Source organism: Lontra canadensis, unplaced genomic scaffold, assembly GCF_010015895.1.
Source record: "Lontra canadensis isolate GAN:19392208 unplaced genomic scaffold, GSC_riverotter_1.0 scaffold18, whole genome shotgun sequence".
NCBI classification, from domain to species: Eukaryota; Metazoa; Chordata; class Mammalia; order Carnivora; family Mustelidae; genus Lontra; species Lontra canadensis.
Genome location: NW_022631012.1, coordinates 13,839,018 through 13,861,725, shown reverse-complemented (window position 1 = coordinate 13,861,725; position 22,708 = coordinate 13,839,018). Strand labels below are relative to the sequence as shown.

Below are 22,708 nucleotides of genomic sequence, written 5' to 3'. Positions count from 1 at the left end.
CCTCAGTAATTACAACACCAGATAAGGAACAGCAAAGGACTGAAGGAAAGGGAAGAGAGGGATTAGGCCACGGGAGACTCCAGCCACAGAAATCCTTTGTACTCTTCCGTTTAGACGAAGTCCCCGTTTTACCGAAGGAACACTGTCTCCCTACATAGGTGACACACAGGTACCCCCGATTGGTCATGGGGGACTGGACAGCTAGTCCCTGACCAGTTTAAAGGTGATCTTCACAGGGAAACACTGCAAATGGCACCCACGCTTTTTTTTTTTTTTTTTTAAGGTGCATTTTCACCTTGCCTGCTGCCTTAGCTAGCGAATGTTCCCGTCACTCCCAGGGCCCTTCCACCCTTGTAGTCCTGAGAGCCGAAGAGAGCCACAGAGGTCATACTCCGAAGGGTGGAGAATATGCTGGCCCAGAATATGACTGTAGATATACAGGACTTGCTGCCAAACTGTGCCCCTTTGACCTGCTGATTTTTGGGAGCTGAAGGCACTGGGAAAACAGCAAATGCAGGGAGAGGCTGTATCTGAGCTCCCCTCGGGCAGTTTTGTCAACCACATAAGACTGTTGACTCCTGTCACAGGAGAGGAGCCTAGAAGTCGACATCACACTCAAGACACACTGTGTCACGAGCTGTCGAACCTCTCATCCCTCCTAAAAACCATTTGCTCTCCCCTGAGAGGCCTACACCCCTCCTCCCCTTTCCCTGTGAAGATGGTATTTGATTCTGCACTCTAATACGCCTCGGGAGTATCCTTGCTTTTCCCTCGTATCTCCCGTGTATACAGGAGGTACACGTGTTAATAAATTTCTGTTTATTTTTCTCTTGTTAATCTGTCTTTTATTACAAAGGGAAGAACTCAGAAGGGTGTAGATAAAAAGTGTTTTTCTTCCCCTGCAACACCAGCGTCTTATTCTGTGGCTGGAGACCTGAGGCCCTCACGCTATACAGTGACAATCTAGAACCTTTTTTGCGACGTCCGTCAGGATGTGGCACCCCATACAGACAAGTCTGTTCAAAACGTCCCGGACCCGTTACTCACTGACTCAGAGCGCTGCTCTCTGCTGAGGACCCGCTGACGGCAGTAGAGAAGGAAATAAACTAATCGGTTGTATTCTACCTCCTTCCAGAGGCAGACCGAGTGAAAATGCAGCTGTCTCTTAAGTTTGCACAGGTTAGGGGTTGGCACTCTGGGAGACCGCTGGACACTCAGCTGTGACCGAGTCTTTCTGCTGCTCCCGCCGGCCACACCGAGTAACTGACCACCTGCCCGCAAGGTCGGTTCTCGTGCCTTCTCTCCGGGACAGCCGCGAGCAGACAGCTCAGCAAACCCTACGTGACTACAGCACTGTCTGGGCTGTACCCAAGTCGGACACCCGGACACTTTAATTACTTGAATTTAGAAAGAAGCAGCAGTTAAGCTTCAGGCTCTGGAATGTCATGGAGCCCCTGGGCAGCGTGAAAGAGCCGGGGAGACCCTTCGTTGGCTCAGGGCCAGCTCAAGGCAGCTTTCGACAATCTCCTCTGGGGCAGGAAGCCGCAGGAAAACAACCACCCTCTCTAACAAGTATATTCCTGTCCCTTGCCGTGTGAGTTCCGTAGTTTTGCTCTGCAGCTTGTACAAGGTCCACCTAGGTACGGGGCATATGCATCACGTGCCCGCCCCGCCCGAGAAGCCGATGCCTGGGATGGGCCCCTGCAGTCCCGCGGAATTCTCGCAGCGCTGCCTAACACAGCGAGCCCCATGACTTGCTTACCATGACTTTGAGGCGCCAACAGCGCGATAGCTGTGGGCTCCAGAGTCAGACTGCCCAGGGCTTGAGTCCTGGGCCTGCTACTTACTCGGCAACCCCGGCTGAATTACTGAATTTCTGTACCTTGGCGTTCACATGTATAAAATGGGGGGTAATCATAATTTCGACTTTATAGGAGGAGGGTTAACTGGAAAAAATGTTTGCCAAGCACTTAACAGAGGGCCTGGCATTATAAATGCTCCATAAGTGTGTTAATTATTATTAATAATATGCTGGTGGAAGGATCATTCGTTAGTGTAATCTGTGGGAAACTGGCCCCCCATTTATCTCTCTAGGCTTATGTGAGACTCAGTGTGTTGTGTGTAGTGGTTGAGATCCAGGAAGAGGCCTTTTCTTAATATTCCCAGGATGGAGACTGGAGAGTAGGGGTTCTCAAAGCTTAGATTGAGATCTGGGGGCTTCTGGAGGGAGGGGGACAAAATGCTCACTGCTGAGCTGCCCTGACCCCAGACTTCAGTCTTTCTAGTGAGGGGCAGAAAATCGGCCTTTCTAACAAGTTCCTAGGTGACGCTGATACTGCCCTTCTGGGAATCAAACTAAGAACAGCTATTCCATGGGGCACCTGGGTGGCTCAGTGGTTTAAGCCTCTGCCTTCAGCTCAGGTCATGATCCCGGGGTCCTGGGATCGAGCCCGACGTCGGGCTCTCTGCTCAGCGGGGAGCCTGCTTCCCTCTCTCTCTGCCTGCCTCTCTGCCTACTTGTGATCTCTGTCTGTCAAATAAATAAATAAAATCTTTAAAAAAAAAAAAAGAACAGCTACTCCAGGACAGGACTTTCCAATGAAAACACAGCATAAGCCACATAGGCCATTTAAAATTTTCTAGTAGTCACCTTTAAAAACATAAAAAGAAATGGGCAAAATTAATTTTAATGTTGTGTTTTATGTAACCTAATAGGTTAAATATGATCATTTTGACACATAACAGATCCAAAAAATATTGGGACGACTTACATTCGTTTTTCGTTGTTTTAAGTCCGAAATCTAGGATATATTTTACAGTCCCAGCACATTCTGGTTCAGCCCAGCCACATTCAAATCTGGCTTTGCATGAAAATGACCTAGGGAGTTGCTTTGCTCGGGCTCAACCCCGTCATACCAGTTGGCAAGGGGTTCCAGAACTCTCTATTTCTGAAAGCTCCCCAGTTGATTCTGATGATCGGCCAGAAAGTCAAGTTGATCCCCATCTTCTGCGAACCTGCTCATCTTCCCTCTCTGCACATTATCATTCGGATGTCCGCCTCTTCCCTGTCTCCTTCAGCTACATTATGATAATTTATGAAATACTCTATTAAAAGCTCCAATTATGTGTTATGATCTTTACATTTTTATAAATCATGGAAGAACTTCGCATAAATGACCTTGAAAAAAAAATTGCTAAAATCGTTATTTTAAAATTTTTCTTATATATTACCTCTGGTTCCCTGAATCCATTTCAAGAAAAGTGACGTAGTACCTGAGAACAGGAAAGTGAATCTAAAAGCAGTCATAAGTTTCAGAGAAACAAAAGTGAAACCTCGTTACTGTCTACACAGTAAAACACGAGGGAAACAGAGTCAGAAAGCAATTTGGCATTTCAGTACCTTGTTTTCACTCTTTATGTTGTATATGATTGTGTGAGAATTAGAAATACATATATTTTTTTAAACACAGAGTTTGGTAGCTGATTAGTTTGGCATATATATTGAATGTCACGGATTTGTATTATTTAGGAATGCTGAAACATATTTGCCAGAATTTGTGCTATGCAGATTTATTTTTCATAAAAAATATTTATCTTTGTTATAAACCAATAGATTTCCTGACTGACATTAACGTATATTAAGTAAGATCTTTGCATAATGAATACTTCAGTTTGATACAACTTTGCACATGAAGTGACTAGTGGTAGCTTTATTTCTGGATTACTAATTTTGCACCAGAGAAGTATATAGATGATATATTGGTGAAAAATTGTGAAATTCTTTTCTTTGGGATTGATATCTTTTCCTAATAAATTTTTGACTATAGTATATATATATGAACATATATATATATACATACACACACACACACACATATATATATATATATATGGAACAAAGTAAGAGATAAATCTTATTTCATTTTTTTAGAAGTATTTTATTTATTCATTGGACAGACAGAGATCACAAGTAGGCAGAGAGGCAGGCAGAGAGAGAGGATGAAGCAGGCTCCACGCTGAACAGAGAGCCCGATGTGGGGCTCGATCCCAGGACCCTGGGATCGTGACCTGAGCCAAAGGCAGAGGCTTTAACCCACTGAGCCACCCAGGTGCCCCTGTTATTTCATTTTTGACTATGGAGTACATATATCTATATATGTTATGTATAAATAGATAGATCTAGAATGAAGTAAGAGATTAATATGTTATTTCATAAATAAAATTTCAGTCAACAATATCCTTAATCTTTATTTTTCTCTAGGATATGTATAAAACTTCGATGATATCTATGTATGTTTGTAATGTTATCATTGAAAGCAAAATACAGCTTTAAGAAAAAAAATTTCAAGCAGAACCCAAGCTATTGAAACACTATATCGATATCAGAATTTCTGGTTATTTTAATTTTATATTGATTGACAGGCACAGAACACATACTTATGGATTTGAATAATTGGGCTTCAGTAACTGGTCAGTTCTGAGAACACTCTTAAATGATAGTAGAAATTAGAAACCAGATGCTTTTCCAAGAAGCCAGAGATCCTGTACTTTTCTAGTGGATTTAAAGCTCTTTTGGTCATTGTATATTAGGATATGGGCATCCATCCCGTCCCATAATGATAAACTACGATGTGTGGTGACCAAGTGTGATGCAAGGGAAATAAGGAGGTCTGTTGGTCCCAAACACCTGTCATTCATAGCCTTAGAGGGCTCTCGGGTTAGCTCAGAGGTCTGCAACTCTTAAGTTGCCAAACTCTAGGCGTATTAGTTTGGAGGATGTGACAATATGTGTCCTGGAGGAAAAGTTCTTTAACTATGTAAGCTAAATAATGAAGGCATGCCTAGGCGGCTCAGTCGGTGAAGCGGCTGCCTTCGGCTCAGGTCATAATCCCAGGGTCCTGGGATCGAGTCCCACTTGGGGCTCCCTGCTTGATGGAGAGCCTGCTTCTCCCTCTCTGTCTGCCTACTGCTCCTCCTGCTTGTGCTCTCTCTCTCTCTCTCTGACAAATAAATATATAAAATAAGAAAAAATGTTAAACAATTAAGATTCAGATCAAATTGATCTGACTGTCCCGATGGAGTTCATGGCAGAAAAGAGACTCCCAAAAGAATAGAGGCACAGCACAGTTTCATTTTCACAGGGGAGAGGAAATCAGCTCAGGAAGGGTAACAAGCATATGGCACCGTGCCACTGTGAGATGTACTTTGGAATAATCCAGAGGGACTGGCGCCAGACTGAGGGTGTGGACATTTAACACTGATGATCAACCTTGCCCTCACATTTGTCCTTAGCGATAGAACTCAGTTTGACTACCCGGCCAGTTAAACTCTTTAATTCTTTAGGGCAAACCAAATTTATATTCTATTTAGATTAAAACTCTTCCTCTAGTTTCCATAACTGGAACTACAGTTGATTCCCTCATCTCTCTGTTATACGCCAGCCAGCGGAAAGCCTTGATGTGGAGAGAGCGCTGGAGTCCACCTGGGAGGTCGAGCCTGTAGATGCGGTGCTCCACATGGGGGGAAGGACCAAGAGAAGAAGATGGACAAAGAACAGCCCCCACCATTATCTTGATCCTCTCTTACCATCTGAGAAACCTGTAATAGATCATTTCACCCCCAGAGCCAGCTTTTCCGCACGCGCGCACACACACACACGCGCACACACACACGCGTGCGCGTGTGCGCAAACACCCACACAATGTTGTAATTAATCCACTGGCACCACTACCAAATAAGAATCTTCTTGGGTTAGACTTTGAGGTCAAAGACAAAGAAAATTGCCAAGGAAATATATATGAATAGATATATATTAAGTAAAAGAAAACTACATATTCATGTGTATATTGTTCGTCTACAACTAGAGCCCACCATTCAGTGCAGCCACCTCCTCAGAGCTCAGAAATTTTCTGTCCTTGATGGCATTCTTCCCTGATTCCTCTGTGGATTATGACACTCCAGCCTTAGAAAAGGCTTCACACCCAAATCCGAGGCATCAAAGCAAAATAAAAACAGAACGGTTTTTCTATCAGATTTCACACATCTATAATGGCAAGAATAGATGTGTCCGGAAGATTTGGCCAATCTAGTTTAATGAAAGGAGCTGTGGCTCATAGATCTATCCTAACAAATAGCACTAAATCCAGCTGTCACCCTAATCCTTCGTAGTTCCACAAGTATAACCCATATCTGCCTCCTCCCCCATCCTCATTTCCTCATTCTCTCTCTCTCTCTCTCTCTCACACACACACACACACACTCACACACACAGTCACACGCAGAAAAATCCACGTGTGTACGCAGTGTGTATTTACATGCCAAAACTTCCATTTGAATAAGAAAATCAACCAACAGAAAATAATTCCATTCTCTGTTATTAGTAACTCTCAAGAGCAGCAATAAACAAGAATGAAATTCAGGTATTATTTGCCAGCTAGTATTTTTTTTTTTAAGAACTTATTTATTTATTAGAGAGAGAGAGAGCATGCAGAAGGAGGGACAGTGAGAAAGGGAGAGAGAATCTCAGGCTGACTCCCCACTGCGCTGGGAGCCACACTCAGGACTAAATCTCATCACCCCGAGATCACAACCTGAGCCAAAACTCAAGAGTGGGTCACTCTTGGGTGCGACCCAGGTAGCCCCTTTCCCCAGCTAGTATTATTTGCTTTCTCCCATATGCCAACTCAGAGATGCAGAATTGTGATTTGCGACAGTTAGTTAAATGGGAGCAATGTTCAATGGCATGGACACTCTTTGCAGAGCATATGGGAACGAGCTGTCTTACTGGGGATCGAGTTTGCAGAGTCTCTCCTGCTAGTGTGCCCAAATGCATGTGTCTGTCATTATCACTTGGAAACTTACAAAGATGAAATCTCACTATTTATAATATCTAGTAATAGATAATAATATATCTATGTGGATTTCCTATGTGCGTGGTAATAAGTTAAGATTACATATTGCCAGGCTTTCATCCTAAATCAACAAAAGATAATGGATCTGAGTTTATGTTTTATTTAAGACCTGGGTTTAAAAGAAAATGGTGAGGAGAAATCCGAGAATTATTGTAAGTTATCCCTGAAATGTATCAACTCTAGATACACTCACTGTAGCATGAGTCAAAAAGAATATGATAGAGTTTCAATGGTTCTTGATTGACAAAAAGCATTAAACATGCAAATAGGGAGTGTATTGATATCTTGGCCTATCCTGCTGCTAATTCTTGAACCAATCTGTTTGCCCATTTAAGTCATTTATGCTCTATTTCAAAAAGAGATTGAAACTATTAAAGACTTAAGTTCTACCTTCCATAATAATGGTGAAAGATTTAGACCAGATGAGAGGAAAGAAAACACCACCGCTTCTTATTAAGAACACAGATCTTCCCTGGGTGGGTCACTTCACAAGGAAGATTGGACACCAGAGTTAGAAAATTAAAGAATTTAGGGAGACAGAAAGATTACGGGCAATTTTAAGACTCCATTTCATAGAGATCATGAATTTATAGTCATTAAAATTATGGTGAAGGAATAGGTATGCCTTGATCTGGAAGGATGTCCATATGTTGATAAGTGAAAAAAATGGTTTAAAAACTGTTATGTACGGTGTTTCTTATGTTTAAATCTTGAATCATTTCTTCTGTTTCTTCCTCGAGAGCTTTGGTGTATTTATATGTATGTAGGAAAGACTCGTTAAACATTTGTTATATTAACTAGAGGCAAATAAAATAACTAAGAGACAGGAAGGATTGGGATGACAATGCTCAGTTAAAATAGTTATGCTTTTCCTTCTCTCACTTTTTTTAAAGATTTTATTTATTTATTTAACAGAGGAAGACACAGTGAAAGAAGGAACACAAGCAGGGGGGAGTAGGAGAGGGAGAAGCAGGCTTCCTGCTGTGCAGGCAGCTCGATTCCAGGACCCTGGAATCATGACCTGAAACTAAGGCAGGCCCCTAATGATTGAGCCACCCGGCGCCCCGCCTCTCACTGTTTTGACCATCTTTCTTTTATTTACTAAGAAACACAGTTTGGGTGCACACACGTCTGTCTTTGTCATTTTTCATGTCAATACAGTATGCATAAAAGATTTTACATTGTCTTCTAGAGTAATCATAACATGCTTTTAGAACATCTAAGACAAATGCTTAGCTTGGAAGTATTTTTACATTCTAAAATGGTATTTATGATTATGGCTGAATGAAATTGTTTACTATGTTTGGAGAGAGCATGAAAGTAACACCCTGAGAAATCAATTTTAAAGGTTTAATCTTCTTTTCCTTCTTTATAGGGCTTATTCCACTAGAAGCAAGATGGCTGAACTCAATACACATGTGAATGTCAAGGAAAAGGTATGATATAGTTACATATTGGCTGTAGAAACTCCAAACTGGATAGTCTCTAGCCAGTAAAAAATTCAGTTACAATGGAAGAAGGGAAAAATGGTTTTGGGGTATACGTAGTAAGTTTGACACACTAGAAAACCACTCAACAGAAAGAATCATGAGGGGCATTCGCTGAATGTGTGTTAAGCATATTATTTTCATTTTCTCACTTAATCTTGACCATAACCCCATGAAGTTAATTGTATTGTTATTCTCATTTTACAGAGGGGAGAACTGAAACACTGAAAAGTTACGTAATTAGCCTAAGTTCACATAGCTAGTAAGCTCCAGAGCTGGGATTTGAACCCAGGCAGTACCATTCTACAACTCAAAGTCTTAACCACCATGCTGGGTTACAGCTGAGGGCTAGGGTATTAGTTTACACCTCCAGAGATGGCCTCACAGAGACATGGCCACACCATTACCTAGTGGTCGTGCTGGATAACCTGTAACGTTTCTTTCAACACAGAGGGTTCATGACTCTGAATATCCTCCCTTCTCATTATTTGTTGGTGTCTGATTACACTTCAAAGCCCTTTTTTTTTTTTAGTATTTATTTATTTTATTTTTTTATTTTTTAGTATTTTATTTATTTTATTTATTTGACAGAAAGAGACACAGCGAGAGAGGGAACACAAGCAGGGGGAGTGGAAGAGGGAGAGGCAGGCTCTATTTTCTATTCCAGATAGAAAAGCAAAAGCTCTGGCGGGGGGTGGGAGGTGGTAATTTAACGTGTTTGGAGATCACGTGGTCGGTGTTGCGAGAGTGTGGTGAACAGAGAGGGACGGTAAGGGGAGGTAAGGTCAGCGAGCGCAGCGGGAGTTGGTGTTGGTCGAATATTCACTCTTCGCCTGTGTTCCTGGACCTCCACGGGATCCGTGGGTGGATTCCACAAACTTGCATGAAAAAAAAATGCATTTTCATCTTCACTCACATCCAGATGAAATTTAGCATCGCCTTCAATCCTGAACGCAAGCGGAGAAAAAAGCCCACGGTTGCAGCAGGAATACCTGTGACTTTCACAACTAGAAGTCACAGATGCCTCAAATCAAATTACAGTTGCCACCGATCTCCTGAAATGCGGTTTTTCGATACTTCAGAATGACTGTAGTTACAGGAACTGCCCCTCCATCATCTTATTTTTTTTTAAAGATTTTATTTATTTATTTGACAGATATCACAAGTAGAGAGAGGCAGGCAGAGAGAGAGGGTGGGGAAGCAGGCTCCCTGCTGAGCAGAGAGCCCGATGTGGGGCTTGATCCCAGGACCCTGAGATCATGACCTGAGCCGAAGGCAGAGGCTTAACCCACTGAGCCACTCAGGTGCCCCCCTCCATCATCTTATTTGATGTTAATAGAGGAGCCCAGATAATCCCGTGGCATAGTCTTTTGTTCTAAGTTTATTTCAGTATGAATGGTGGTTTCCTTTCTAATCATATGTATTTTATTTAAAACATTCTAAGAATGACCTCGTAGGCTTCACCAGACCGCCAAAGAGGGTCTGTGCCCCAGAAGGTTTAGAATCTGAGATATGAGCCAGGGAGGGCTTTACTCAAAGGGCAGAAGTCACTGCTGAAAGGTTTCAAGCAGGAGCAGGACTTGTGAGATTTTTTTTTAGAGTTCGCCCTGGCTCCGTGAACGGCTATGCTACCTGTTTTGTAGATCTTCGTATGAAATAACATTCTGAGGACACGGAGGCTTAAGGTGCAGTGACTTGGTCAAAGTCAGACTCTCAGGAAACATGGAGGGGCAGGGTTTCACACCCAGCTGTGTCTGGTTGTAAAGCCTGGCCCCTTTCCACTACACGTCTGCATGCCAGAGCTTTCCACCCAAGTACCTCCAGGGCACAGAAGAACAAACCCGTGAGCCCAGGTCTCTGAGAACGTGGCCAAAACCATTTTCCACAATGTGCAGCGTATTTGGAGTCCTAGGTGTTATCATAGAAATTGATGCAAATTTGTTAGTCGTTGTATTGTGTAATATATTCCATATATCATTTGCATACAAAGTTGTTTTTACTTACTGAGCATTGAGCAAAGAAGAGCAAAACGATGTGCCCCTTTTATAGGAGGGCTTCACATTCTCTGATTGCTCGTCACCTCCTTAGGTGAGACCATGTTTTCCAGTGTGAGAAGCTGGTGCTGACCAAAGTTTGGCCCCTTTCCAAATGGCTGTTGATGGATGCACGGGACAACTCCTAACGTTGGGTTATGGGAAGGAAAAGCACTTTAAAGAACCAGAGTCATAGTAATCGATTCTCTGCAAAGCCTGGCTGGTTGGACAGACTAATATGGTAGGCTCAGCAGAGTGTCTTATTCAAAACACTGGTGGCACCCAGCCAGTGAGGGGATAAAGGGTGATCTGTCAGCGCCCAAACCACAGCGGTACGGGGTGCATCCTCCAGGCACTGGCTTAGGCACCACTTCCATCCACTTGTCATGATCGCTGTCACATACGTGCACGAACATTAACAGTAGACGGTGTTTTTTCCATTGCCCTTCAGTAACTCATCAAAGCGCTGGCATTGTTTTGAAAGACGGTGATATTTAAGTTGTAAATATTATCAATCTGCATGACAATGAAGGTAGAGCTCCTCTAACTCATTCAGTAAGTTCCACCTTCCTACATCAAAAAGGTTGATTTCTCAACTCAATAAAATAAATCACTTAAACAACTGAAAATTCCTGTCTTTATAATTTTACATTTATTTTAGTACATGTATTTCCTTTACTTATTAGCTTTTATGACCTTTTTATTATTAGTTTGTTTCTCAATCTGTCACATGAGCAATGGCATTTTAGTCCTGAGAATTAAAAGTAATCACAACTGTTATATGTCTTAAATTACCAATTACAAGCTTTTAGAGACATGAGAACAGATCCCTGCAGTATTCTTGTAAACACCTAGCCAAGCACAGTGGGAAATTAATACTTAACAAAAGCCTTGTGATGGAATGAGTTCATCAGTGGATCCTCTGTTGGATGAACTGAGAAGGAACAGGTACTTTGGTGAGGAAATAATTTCTGTCCTCAGGCAGCTTTTAGTCCAAAGGAGAAACTAATAACTTAAGGTTTAATATATCTAAGACAACCGAAATTTACAATCGGCACTATCTATGGCTGTTTTATCTTAAAATATCTTTATATTAGTGGATTACAGCTGTAGGGATTTAAACTGGAAGTATCGGTGGACTAAAGTTGAGTCTCCTCAGTGTGACGTACGTCCTCCGAGATCTGACCCCGTCTGCCTTTCTGTCTTATTTATTGCCGCTTCCCCACAGGCTGCTTTCAGTGGCACCATCCTGACCTTGAATGTTCCTGCCTGTGGGCCTTCGCAAAGGCAGTTTTCCTCTGTTTGGGAGATGTCCCCCTCAGGAGCCTGGCCCTCATTCACCTGCCTTTCAGGAGCTCTTTCAGAGGAATATCCGCCCCCCCCCCCCCCCCGTCTTTCCTCCTGCCTCACCTGAATTTTCTTGCCCTCCTGTTCTCCTTTGAGCGTGTGCTTTGTGCACCAAAGTTGTCTTCTCCCCATGCGAAGCCTTGTGCTCCTTGGGGACAGGGATTGGGTCTCTCTTACCTTCATATTCTTGGATTTGACACATAGTTGACCCCCAAATACCACTGGGTAAATGAATGGATAATGAATGAATGAACATGTGTACTTGAGTAGTTAAGTTCTTTAGAGACCACATTTCCCATTCACAATATTTCGCAAAATCTTGAGCCTTCTTGGAAACTGAAATATAGGTTAATGAAATTGTCACCTTATTTTAGTACTCTTTGCTATTAAACAAAGCAAGTTTTAAATTGCTTCTTAAAACAGAAAGTAGGGTTACATAGGTTGACTACTTTGTAGTTCTGCAAAAAAAAGCAGCTTTATAAGATGGTTATCAAATACAGGTGGCCTCAGGAAGTTTTCACCATAGTAAGTGAGTTCCTTTGGTGAGTAAAACTAGTCATATTCTGATGTACCAAAAAAAAAAGGTGGGGGGTGATCCCCACATCTCACTTTGTTAAGGAAAGATACCAGAACAAAATCTTCACGCTAATCAGGGACCTTATATTTTGAACATACTCACTTTTTATAACTCTTTTCTAAATGACATCTTTTTAAAGAAGTTCAGTACCAGAAGGGTAGCTGGGTGGCTCAGTCAGTTAAGCGGCTGCCTTCAGCTCAGGTCTTGGTCCCAGGGTCTTGGGATGGAGCCTGGAGTCTTAGGGCTCCCTGCTCAGTGGGGAGTCTGCTTCTCCCTTTCCTTTGCCCCTCTCCCCACTTGTGCAATCTCTTTTTCTCTCTCTCTCTCTCAAATAAATAAATAAAATCTATAAAAAAGAACAAAAAAATAATAATAAGTTCAGTACTAGAAACTCATGAATGAATTAAGGTTAGGATCTCCGTAATGACTATTATATTATTTCTCACATGAAATTCCAGATTGTCAAGCTGATTTATAAAATTTTGTATGTAATTCTCCACTAAAAAAATTATCAGAACTGGCATAGACAAAAGAAAAATTTTAGTCAGATATTGTCGTGCATTATTATGTATCAGTTTAAGTAGAACGTAATTCAGCAATACAATTTGGTGATGGAAAGCAGAGGGGATCCTTGCTTATAAAGTGTGGTTATGGAATAGTATTTGCCAACTGTCCAGGTATGCACTGATAAGTAATTCCAACGAAGAGTGAACCCTAAGCAACTGAGGGAACCATGTATACTTGGGAAGTGATCTCCAGTGAGGTAAGGTTATGGAATTTAGAGAGAGAGGCAGAGATTATCGGCACCCTAGTTACTAACTAAGCAGTCTGGAACAACTCACCTAACTTCTCTGGGCCTCAGTTTCCTAATCCGTAGATTGGACATGGTATTAATAGCATCTAGCAGAGTCTGCAAATACAATAATAAATTGAGCTTCATGAGCTCTTAATTACGTAAACTCTAAAAGATCTGAGGGGAGCTCATCTATTTATTTTACAATGTAAAAAATGGAAAAGGAGCTCTAGTTTGGAACTCAAAATACAAATTTACATAGAACCGAGATTAGAAAAAAAATAAATAAAAAGCCCAAATGAGAAAAAGAACACAAAACTGGACTTGACTTTTCCAAACAAAAATTTTATAGCTATTGCTGAGCCTCGCAAAAAATAAGTGAGGTTGGAAAGCAGAATGATACGGAAATGGGGAATAGCTTAGTCTAGAATACCCTCGCTGAGCTGTACCACTTACTGTGAACGGCGTGTAGAGCTGTTAAAGTTATAGAAGTTGGGTTGTAAACAATAATCCTAGTCATTAAAATGAAGAAGGAAGAATAGAAAAGGAGAGAAGCGCCTCTAGCCATCATGAGGACCGAGAGGGGTCGTTTCTGCAGATGACCGAGCTACACTGCTAAACCGCAGAGTTTGTCCTCAACAGGTGGCAGATGTCCCATTTTATTATTGTTTTTTTTCTGTAACTATCTTCGTCTGTGTTTTACAATGTCCTGAAATATAGTTCCAGTCTTTATGTGCGGTGGAATATGGTCGGAAAACCCCAGGCATCTGATTAAAGAAATTTTAGCAGAATCAGAGCATCTGTAAAATGTTAACCTCATTTAAAAGAGAACTCATTTCCTAGGACGTGGCCAGTTTAAATGATACGTTGTTGTGTTTGTTTGTTCGTTTAATTCCAGTGTAACACACAGTGTTATATTAGTCTCAGGTGTAGGATACATAGTTGTTTTTAAAGACCAAATCATGCAAGCTTTGGGGCAAATCTTAATTTCATCATTTTGGAGGGATGTGTACATCAGCTGAGCCCAGTCCTTGGATACAAACAGCAAAAGCACAGACCACACGAACGGCTTTCGGGTTTCACCATGGACAGGTTCTTGTCATCATTTTTTCATAGGAAAGGGTTGTTAAATTTCCCTTTCAAAGAAAGGAGAAACATTGACAATAGCTATTGCCTAATGCTTACGTACAGAACGGCTGTTTTTGTTGCTTGGCAACTAGCAGAGATTTGACGGGGAGGCTGAAAGAACCAAATGAATAGATGGAAATGTCAGCATCAGTTTCGGGGACGAGAAGAAATTTACTACTGCGGGATTAGCATCACATTGCCTTTTCCAAGCTACATGGTTGGAATTCACAGTGTTTCTGTTCTGCTTCTCCTGTCCCCGCTCCTTCCAGCCTTTTGCTGGAGAAGGGGCCCCTTTTGCACTATGGCTGAGAGGTCTCTGTAATGTGTGTAACACAGACAGTTAATGCTAGAGTACACGGGAACATGCCAGAAATGAAAACCTTTAGCAGCAGGGGAACGGTTACCTCTGTTGGCAATCCCTTGGAATTTATGGGCACTTCGCCGATGTTCTAGCTGTTTCTCACAGTGATCCTTCATACTGTATTATCCCCGTTGATACAGATTTTTAAAAATGACAAGGCTGCGGTGGTTTCTTCTCTTCTGACCTTGAGCACATGCATTGGATTGGATTAGATTAGATTAGATAGATTCAACACTTAACAGTGTGCCGCTTACCTAATTATTGAAGCCACTCTTTCTTTCTAAGTCCTTCCTCTACAACTTCATTACTTGCTCCTTATAAACACAGATGGACTTTAAATTTAGTTGTGTAGTCAACAGCTCCTGTAATAGTAATATCATAGACATTATGTCCCTAAAATACTTGTTAATCAATATTTAGCTAAATAACTGAGCCAAGATTCTGGAACGGTGGTTCTCAGATCTTAGGAGGAAGGGAGAAAGGAGTGGACCACGCCCCCCCTGGTTTGGGGCAAGCATTGGAACGCCAATAGAGAAAGACACGAGTAGTTCGAAAAAGCTTATTTGTGTTCGTTTGAGTCCTCCAAGAAGCAGATGCCAGCATGGGATTAGAGGAGCAAGAGATTGCTTGGGGGTCGGGGCAGTGAGGGAAAGCTTATGAAAGAGAAGGGAGAGGCCACGTGAGCAAGCAGGGAGAGGCTACACTTCCGGCAGGTCTGGAGTCTTTGAAAGAAGAGGGAGAAGAAAGGAAAAAGTTGGGTAGGGAGAATCAGAGTGCGATTTGAAGGACGTTGCTGCTGTTGGGGAGTCCTGGGACCAAACCTACCTACTGGATGAGCCCTGCATCCCTTAGAAACGAGCTTCCACTACTGCCCGCCACCGCAGGCCCTGGGCGGGGAGCACCCTCTGGGGGCCGTGGTTTGGGTTCGGCTCGGCTTCCTGCAGCTAGAGATTTCCACAGCATCACGACATTCTAGAGTATAACAACATTTTCTAATAAAAAAGAAAATTGTAATACCTCTTTTGAAATTCAGTCATGCAAGAGAAAAGCATGAGATTTATATGTTCTTTGAAGAGAATTAATTAATAGAAAGTTTGGGAGCCATTGTTCATTCGTCAGTTAACAGGCCAACTCCAGGATTTCCCCTCCCTCAGCCAGCTGAGCCATACTGCCTCGGGTGTAGGGAGTCTTAACTTCTCTGGCAAATAATAATTTGAGGGTCCTATTTTCTATTAAAAATGTACTCTTTCTAATCACATCTAAGGAAAGAAAGCATGTTAATTTTGCTGAAAAACTGTGTATCTTTTGGTAGATACCTCTGGCCTTCAGTTCTGTTATGTGCCCAATGAGGGGATTTCACACAGAGGCTTTCCAAAATCTTTTCCAGCGCTAATGTTGGATAAATTCATGGTCTTTCTCACCATAGAGGTGTCTTACAAGACCGACAAAGTGGACCATGTCATGGGTCAGAGAGCCTGGAGGCAGTCTTAGCTCTGATACAAATGAGCTGCCTCGGCTCAAGTGTAGGACTGTGTTCATAAGCTGTCTGTGTTCAGTTTCTTGGAACATCAAGAAATTTGATTAAACCAGCTCTAAGGTCCATTTATGGTTCACTGGTAGGACATGTCTGATGTCACCCTATCCGCAGGTCCTTCAGAATTCTGCTTCTCATCCTTGAAGGTGACTATCAGTTAAAAAAAAAAAGAGAGAGAACTGAAATGATGATGGGGATCAATTGCATAACCTAAAGCTAACATTTTTTCTTTTATTGCGATAAGAACATTTCACATGAGATCTGTCCTCTCTAAGGGCACAATGTGTGCTTAGCCACAGGCCCGGTGTTGCACAGCACTCCCCTAGAACTTAATCATCTTGCAAAACTGAAAACTTCTACCCATTGAAAAGCAACTTCCCATTCTCTTTCCCCCCAGACTCTGGCTAGCACTGTTCTTACTCCCTGCGTCCATAGGAGTTTGACTGTTTATAGAGACCTCATGTGAGTGAAATCGTGCCGTATTCGTCCTGTGTCTGCCTTATTGCACTTAGCAGAATGTCCTCAGAGTTCATCCATGTGATCACATGGGACAGGATTTCCTTCTTTTTTTTTAAGGCTGAAGAGTATTCCATTATATGTACATACCGCATTTCTTTTTTTTTTTTCTGATAGAACTTGTTTTGTTTTAGTTTTTAATTATTTTTTAAATTTATTTTCAGTGTTCCAGAATTCATTGTTTATGTACCACACCCAGCGCTCCATGCAATACATGCACTCCATAATACCCACCACCAGGCTCCCCCAACCTCCCACCTCCCGCCCCTCCAAAACCCTCAGTTAGTTCCTCAGAGTCCACAGTCTCTCATGGTTCGTCTCCCCCTCCAATTTCCCCCAAGTCCCTTCTCCTCTCCATCTCCCTATGTCCTCCGTGTTATTCCTTATGCTCCATACGATAATTGACTCTCTCTGCTTGACTTATTTCACTCAGCATAATCTCTTCCAGTCCCGTCCATGTTGATACAAAAGTTGGGTATTCATCCTTTCTGATGGAGGCATAATACTCCATTGTATATATGGACCATATCTTCTTTATTCATTCGTCCGTTGAAGGGCGTCTTGGTTCTTTCCACAGTTTGGCGACTGTGGCCATTGCTGCTATGAACATTGAGATACAGATGGCCCTTCTTTTCACTATATCTGTATCTTTGGGGTAAATACTCAGTAGTGCAATGGCAGGGTCATAGGGAAGCTCTATTTTTAATTTCTTGAGGAATCTCCACACTGTTCTCCAAAGTGGCTGCACCAACTTGCATTCCCACCAACAGTGTAAGAGGGTTCCCCTTTCTCCACATCCTCTCCAACACTTGTTGTTTACTGTCTTGTTGATTTTGGCCATTCTAACTAGTGTAAGGTGGTATCTCAGTGGAGTTTTGATTTGAATCTCCCTGATGGCTAATGATGGTGAACATTTTTTCATATGTCTGTTAGACATTTGTATGTCTTCATTGGAGAAGTGTCTGTTCATGTCTTCTGCCCATTTTTTGACATTATTATCTGTTTTGTGTGTTTTGAGTTTGAGGAGTTCTTTATAGATCCTGGGTATCAGCCCTTTGTCTGTAGTGTCATCTGTGAATATCTTCTCCCATTCTGTGGGTTTCCTCTTTGTTTTGTTGACTGTTTCCTTTGCTGTTCAGAAGCTTTTGATCTTGATGAAGTCCCAAAAGTTCATTTTCGCTTTTGTTTCCTTTGCCTTTGGACACATATCTTGAAAGAATTTGCTGTGGCTGATGTTGAAGAGGTTAGTGCCTATGTTCTCCTCTAGGATTCTGATGGATTCCTGTCTCTCGTTGAGGTCTTTTATCCATTTTGAGTTTATCTTTGTGTATGGTGTAAAAGAATGGTCGAGTTTCATTCTTCTACACATAGTTGTCCAATTTTCCCAGCACCATTTATTGAAGAGACTGTCTTTTTTCCACTGTATATTTTTTCCTGCTTTGTTGAAGATTAGTTGACCATAAAGTTGAGGGTCCATATCTGGGCTCTCTATTCTGTTCCACCAGTCTATGTGTGCTTTTGTGCCAGTACCATGCTGTCTTGGTGATCGCAGCTTTGTAGTAAAGCTTAAAATCAGGCAACGTGATGCCCCCCGTTTTGTTTTTCTATTTCAGCATCTCCTTAGCAATTCGAGGTCTCTTCTGATTCCATACAAATTGTAGGATTGTTTGCTCCAGCTCTTTGAAAAATGCCTGTAGAATTTTGGTTGGAATGGCATTGAAAGTATAGATTGCTCTAGGCAATATAGACATTTTAACAACATTTATTCTTCCGATCCAAGAGCATGGAATGGTCTTCCATCTTTTTGTGTCTTCTTCAGTTTCTTTCATGAGTGTTCTGTAGTTCCTCAAGTACAGATCCTTTACTTCTTTGGTTAGGTTTATTCCGGTATCTTATGGTTCTTGGTACTATAGTAAATGGAATCAATTCTCTAATTTCCTTTTCTCATACCACATTTCTTTACTCACTTCTCCATCAATGGGCATTTGTTAATGTTTGGCTCTTTTATTGGCTGAAATTATAATTTTAGCTGTTTGACTGAGATGGAATGTGCAAACGAGCTTTAATTCTCTTTTTGCTGCCTTTAGAGGAAAAGCAACTGAAGTCATAAAATTGTCAGGAAAACAAGTCATGATCAGTCGGATGATAATTTTTACCGATGTTTAAACCAGCATGCCTGTTTTGAATTGGTCAAGCCTGTAGGAATTAAAACATAGTATGTAGGTGAAAACAAACACACTTCCCCCAAAGCAAGTGTTCCTGGTTTCCATGGCATTTAGACAGTCTCCTTACTTCACACCACAGTGAAAAAATATCCAAGGTTGAAATAATTTAGAGATTAACTTAACTCCTTTATTCTGGTATTGACTAACAGGTAATTAACTTCTTTATTCTGGTATTGATTAAATGGTAATCGTGACTTATATCTTCCTGGTACTCTTTGTCTGAAAAGTTCTGTGAATGAGCAGGAGAAAAAAAAAACCCAGAGTGAGAGTGGATGTCAGTAATTATCTTTTCCCCCCAAAGTGGAGACCTCAAATTCCAAAGAAAAGGAGGAAAGATTTTTGCTGAATATTCTAAGTTAGAAGCAGAAGATCAATCAAAAGCATTTTTACTTTTCTATTCTGATTAACATCTCAAAAACAAAATCCCTTGTAAAAATAACATTGCCTTTTTTTTTTTTTTTTGTCCTCACTAGTAAGTCCCAAATGTGGAATTGATCAGAGAAAGTAGCTAGACAGAATATTTACCTAAGTCCTAATACCGTGTGGGTGTAACAGGCTGGCTGAAAACACTTCCAGTGGACTAGGGGCTCGCCATGCTCTAAATTATGTGCAAATGTAACTGGTAGTTCTGGAAAAATATGAGGAATCAAGCACAATTACAGTAAACATGCAGGTGTATACTGAATCTGTGCTAGCTAAATGGGTAAAATAAAATAGGTATAAAGCTCATTGCTTATCTCAATATGAATTAGAGGTACCACAGCTGCTAATAGCAGCCATTTGATATATTTTTTAAACCTGCAGGTGTCAGGTTAAAGGTCAGAATTCTAATATGAAAATTTTTATCGTGGACTGAAATTAAAAGAATTAAGACACTTTGGTTATCTGATTTTTACTATTTTACTATTTCTTTAGATAGGAAAAAACTCCATTTGAGTGTCTCTTGCTCTACAAGTCATCAGGTTAGTTCTAGGAATTCAAGAAGTTATATAACTTTAAGCTATCAATTTCCAGTTAGTATTACAACAACCGTTCAATTAATTTGCTTTTGTCCCCCTCAAATGTTCAGTGACTTGACGAAGTGTAGACCTAGAACTGATGGAAAGAAATCTGGGTGGTGGTGGTTGTTTTTAACCCTTTGAGGTGGATTGTATTCTCCAATAGCTTTAACAGTATTTCTTCCACTGAGAGTTGGGTCTGTGCCCCTCCCCTTAAAATTAAGTAGGTTTTGGGGGCGCCTGGATGGCTCAGTGGGTTAAAGCCTCTGCCTTCGGCTCAGGTCATCATCTCAGGGTCCTGGGATCGAGCCCCACGTCGGGCTTTCTGCTCAGCAGGGAGCCTGCTTCTCCCCCCTTCTCTCTGCCTGCCTCTCTGCCTACTTGTGATCTGTGTCTGTCAAATAAATAAATAAATAGATAGATAGATAGATAGATAGGTTTTTGGAACTGGTTAACCAAGGCGGTGAAAAGGACGGAATGCCATGGGACTTCTAAGGCTAGGTGATTCTGCCTCTCTCTTACCAGTTGGGACACTCGTGCTGGTCCTCTGGGCTGCCATATAGACACTCTGACTGTTCGAAGCTCACCATGTTGTGAGGAAGCCCAGACTAGCCCATAAGGAGAGCCCATGTGGAGAACGCCTGAGTCTCCATAAGGAGAGAGAGAGCGGTGCCTGGCCAGACCCCACCTGCGTCCCTCTGCCTGCCCTACCAGCTTCTCCACCTGCCTGCACGGGAGACCCTAGGCCAGACCTACACAGCTGAATTCCCAAATTCCTGACCAGCAGAAACGTTGGAAAATTACAGATTGATTATTGTTTTAAACCACAGAGTTCTGGGGTGACTCTTTAGGAAGCAGTGGATATCGGGAGTAGCCTCTCTAACGCTAACAAAAGTGTCCTAAACTAGAACAGATACTTTTGAAGTTATGACATTGCATAAATAATGGAGAGGTGTGGATGGCTAGGTAGTGCACCCAAGTCAGTCCGTTGATAGGTGAACAGTCATACCCAAAAAGAGGTCTGTCCTGTGCCACTCTCTTTTCTTTTTCTTCCACACCGTCCCTTATCTATGTAGGACTTCCCTTCTAGTTCTCATTCATGGTTCTCAGTTTCTGGATGGACATTAGAATCACTAAGAAAACAAAACAAAAAATCAATGACCAGGCCCAGATTTACTTGTTGGAGATGGGACCCAGGTGTAGGAATACATTTAAAATTCACCAGATGATTCCAGTTGGTGGCCATGGCTGAGAATCGCTATCTGATGCCGACAGTGCCCAAATCTGTTTTCCTGGCTCGGTTCCTCCTTGGAGCTGCGGATTCAGAGATTTTTTCTGGATATGTGGAAACTTCACAAACCCCCCAGGTAGGGTGCTCCCCCTCTACCAGGACTCCTTGTCTCTCTAGTGACACCACTGTCACCTAAATGATCGAGCCAGAAACCTGGCTCATCCATAGTCTTGCGACTTCCTCATTCCTTGCATCCAGTTAAACACGCATCAGTCACTCCTCTCAACTGATTTGGGAGTCATCCTCTACACTGCCCCATCTTGGTCTGTTTTCTGTCCCCTGGACATGGACGGCATTAGAATCCTGCTGTCCACTTGACCTCCTGCTGCTCATTTCTATAGACAAAACGGTGACCTTCTTAAATATGCAACTATTACTCTCTTCTGGGTAAAACCATTCAATGGCCTGCTCTCAGAATCAGGCTCAAAATGACAGCACGGCTTGCTGAGCCCTGCACTACTTTGCCCCATGCCTTTTCGATCCAGCTTCATCTGAAATCTTCTTCCCTTTAACATTTTAATGCTCCCACAGTCCTGGAGCATCATGGCTTTGAACGTGCTTCTAGTCACTCTGTCCTGTCCATCACTAGAGGTTGTGTGCTCTTCTAGAACACTCCATGTCTTCCTCCCCGCCCCCCACCTTCTCCTGGTCTTAATCACCCTTCATCCTCAGTTCTCGGACGGGGCTTCCCTGATTCTAGATAAGGATAGGTTCCCTTGTTGCTGTCACCCAAATCGTCTTTATTTTCCCTTCTGTGACACTCACAGAACATCTGCCTTCCTACACTGTAAACTCCGAAGCCAGTCGGGGGTGTGCCTGTCACCGCGTGCAGTCCAGCCTTCAGCAAAGTCCATGCACGGTGACTGAATGAGTAAACATGGGTTAAGAGGTGAACATCAGCTCCAAAAGAAGTTCTTGCTGTAATACTCTGGTCTCTGTACTTGGCTCTGGCCCATCTAAACCTTCAAATTAGTTTGGGTAAGACATAGAAGACATCAGCTAATTTTAAAAATGATACAGAGTTAGAAGGAAGAGCTAATACGTTCCATGTTTTGTGGAGGGGGGTGGGCAAAAGCAAGGTTCCAGGGGATAACAGCCGGCTTGAGGAATGGGCCGGGATTTACAGATTAAAATTTAACAAAGATGAATACAAAATCCTACCCTTGCATTCTAATTACTGCACAAGTATAGGACAGGGGACACTTGTCGCAGAAAGAATCCACGATGTGTTAGTAGCAAAGTAAGCCCCCCATTTCAGCCAGTAATTGATGCGACTCCTGAAAGTGCTAATGCCATCTTAGATTCCTTTAATGGATAAACGGAGCCCAGCCAGGACAGGTGCAGGGCCCACAGTCCTCTGCCCCGATCCACATGCTCTGGAACAACGTGCTTCAATTAAAACCGCATTTCAGATACACTTAGAGGAGCTTGACCAGGGTGGTAAAACCTTGAGAAACACAGCTGATTAAAAAAAAAAAAAAAAAAAAAAAAAAAAAAAAAAAAAAAA

The 22,708-nt window shown here is 42.1% G+C and overlaps 1 protein-coding gene across 5 annotated transcripts in view; it reads left to right on the top strand.

Annotated features, from left to right (window-relative positions):
• Positions 1 to 22,708, top strand: part of LOC116869151 (SPATS2-like protein) — a 160,415-nt gene that overhangs the window by 70,854 nt on the left and 66,853 nt on the right. For all 5 annotated transcript variants that reach the window (XM_032860135.1, XM_032860133.1, XM_032860137.1 and 2 more), the window contains one exon: positions 8,287 to 8,347. In XM_032860135.1, the coding sequence (XP_032716026.1) occupies positions 8,309 to 8,347 (39 nt within the window). In that variant the 5' untranslated portion in view covers positions 8,287 to 8,308. Of the gene's footprint in view, positions 1 to 8,286; positions 8,348 to 22,708 lie in introns of those variants that run through there.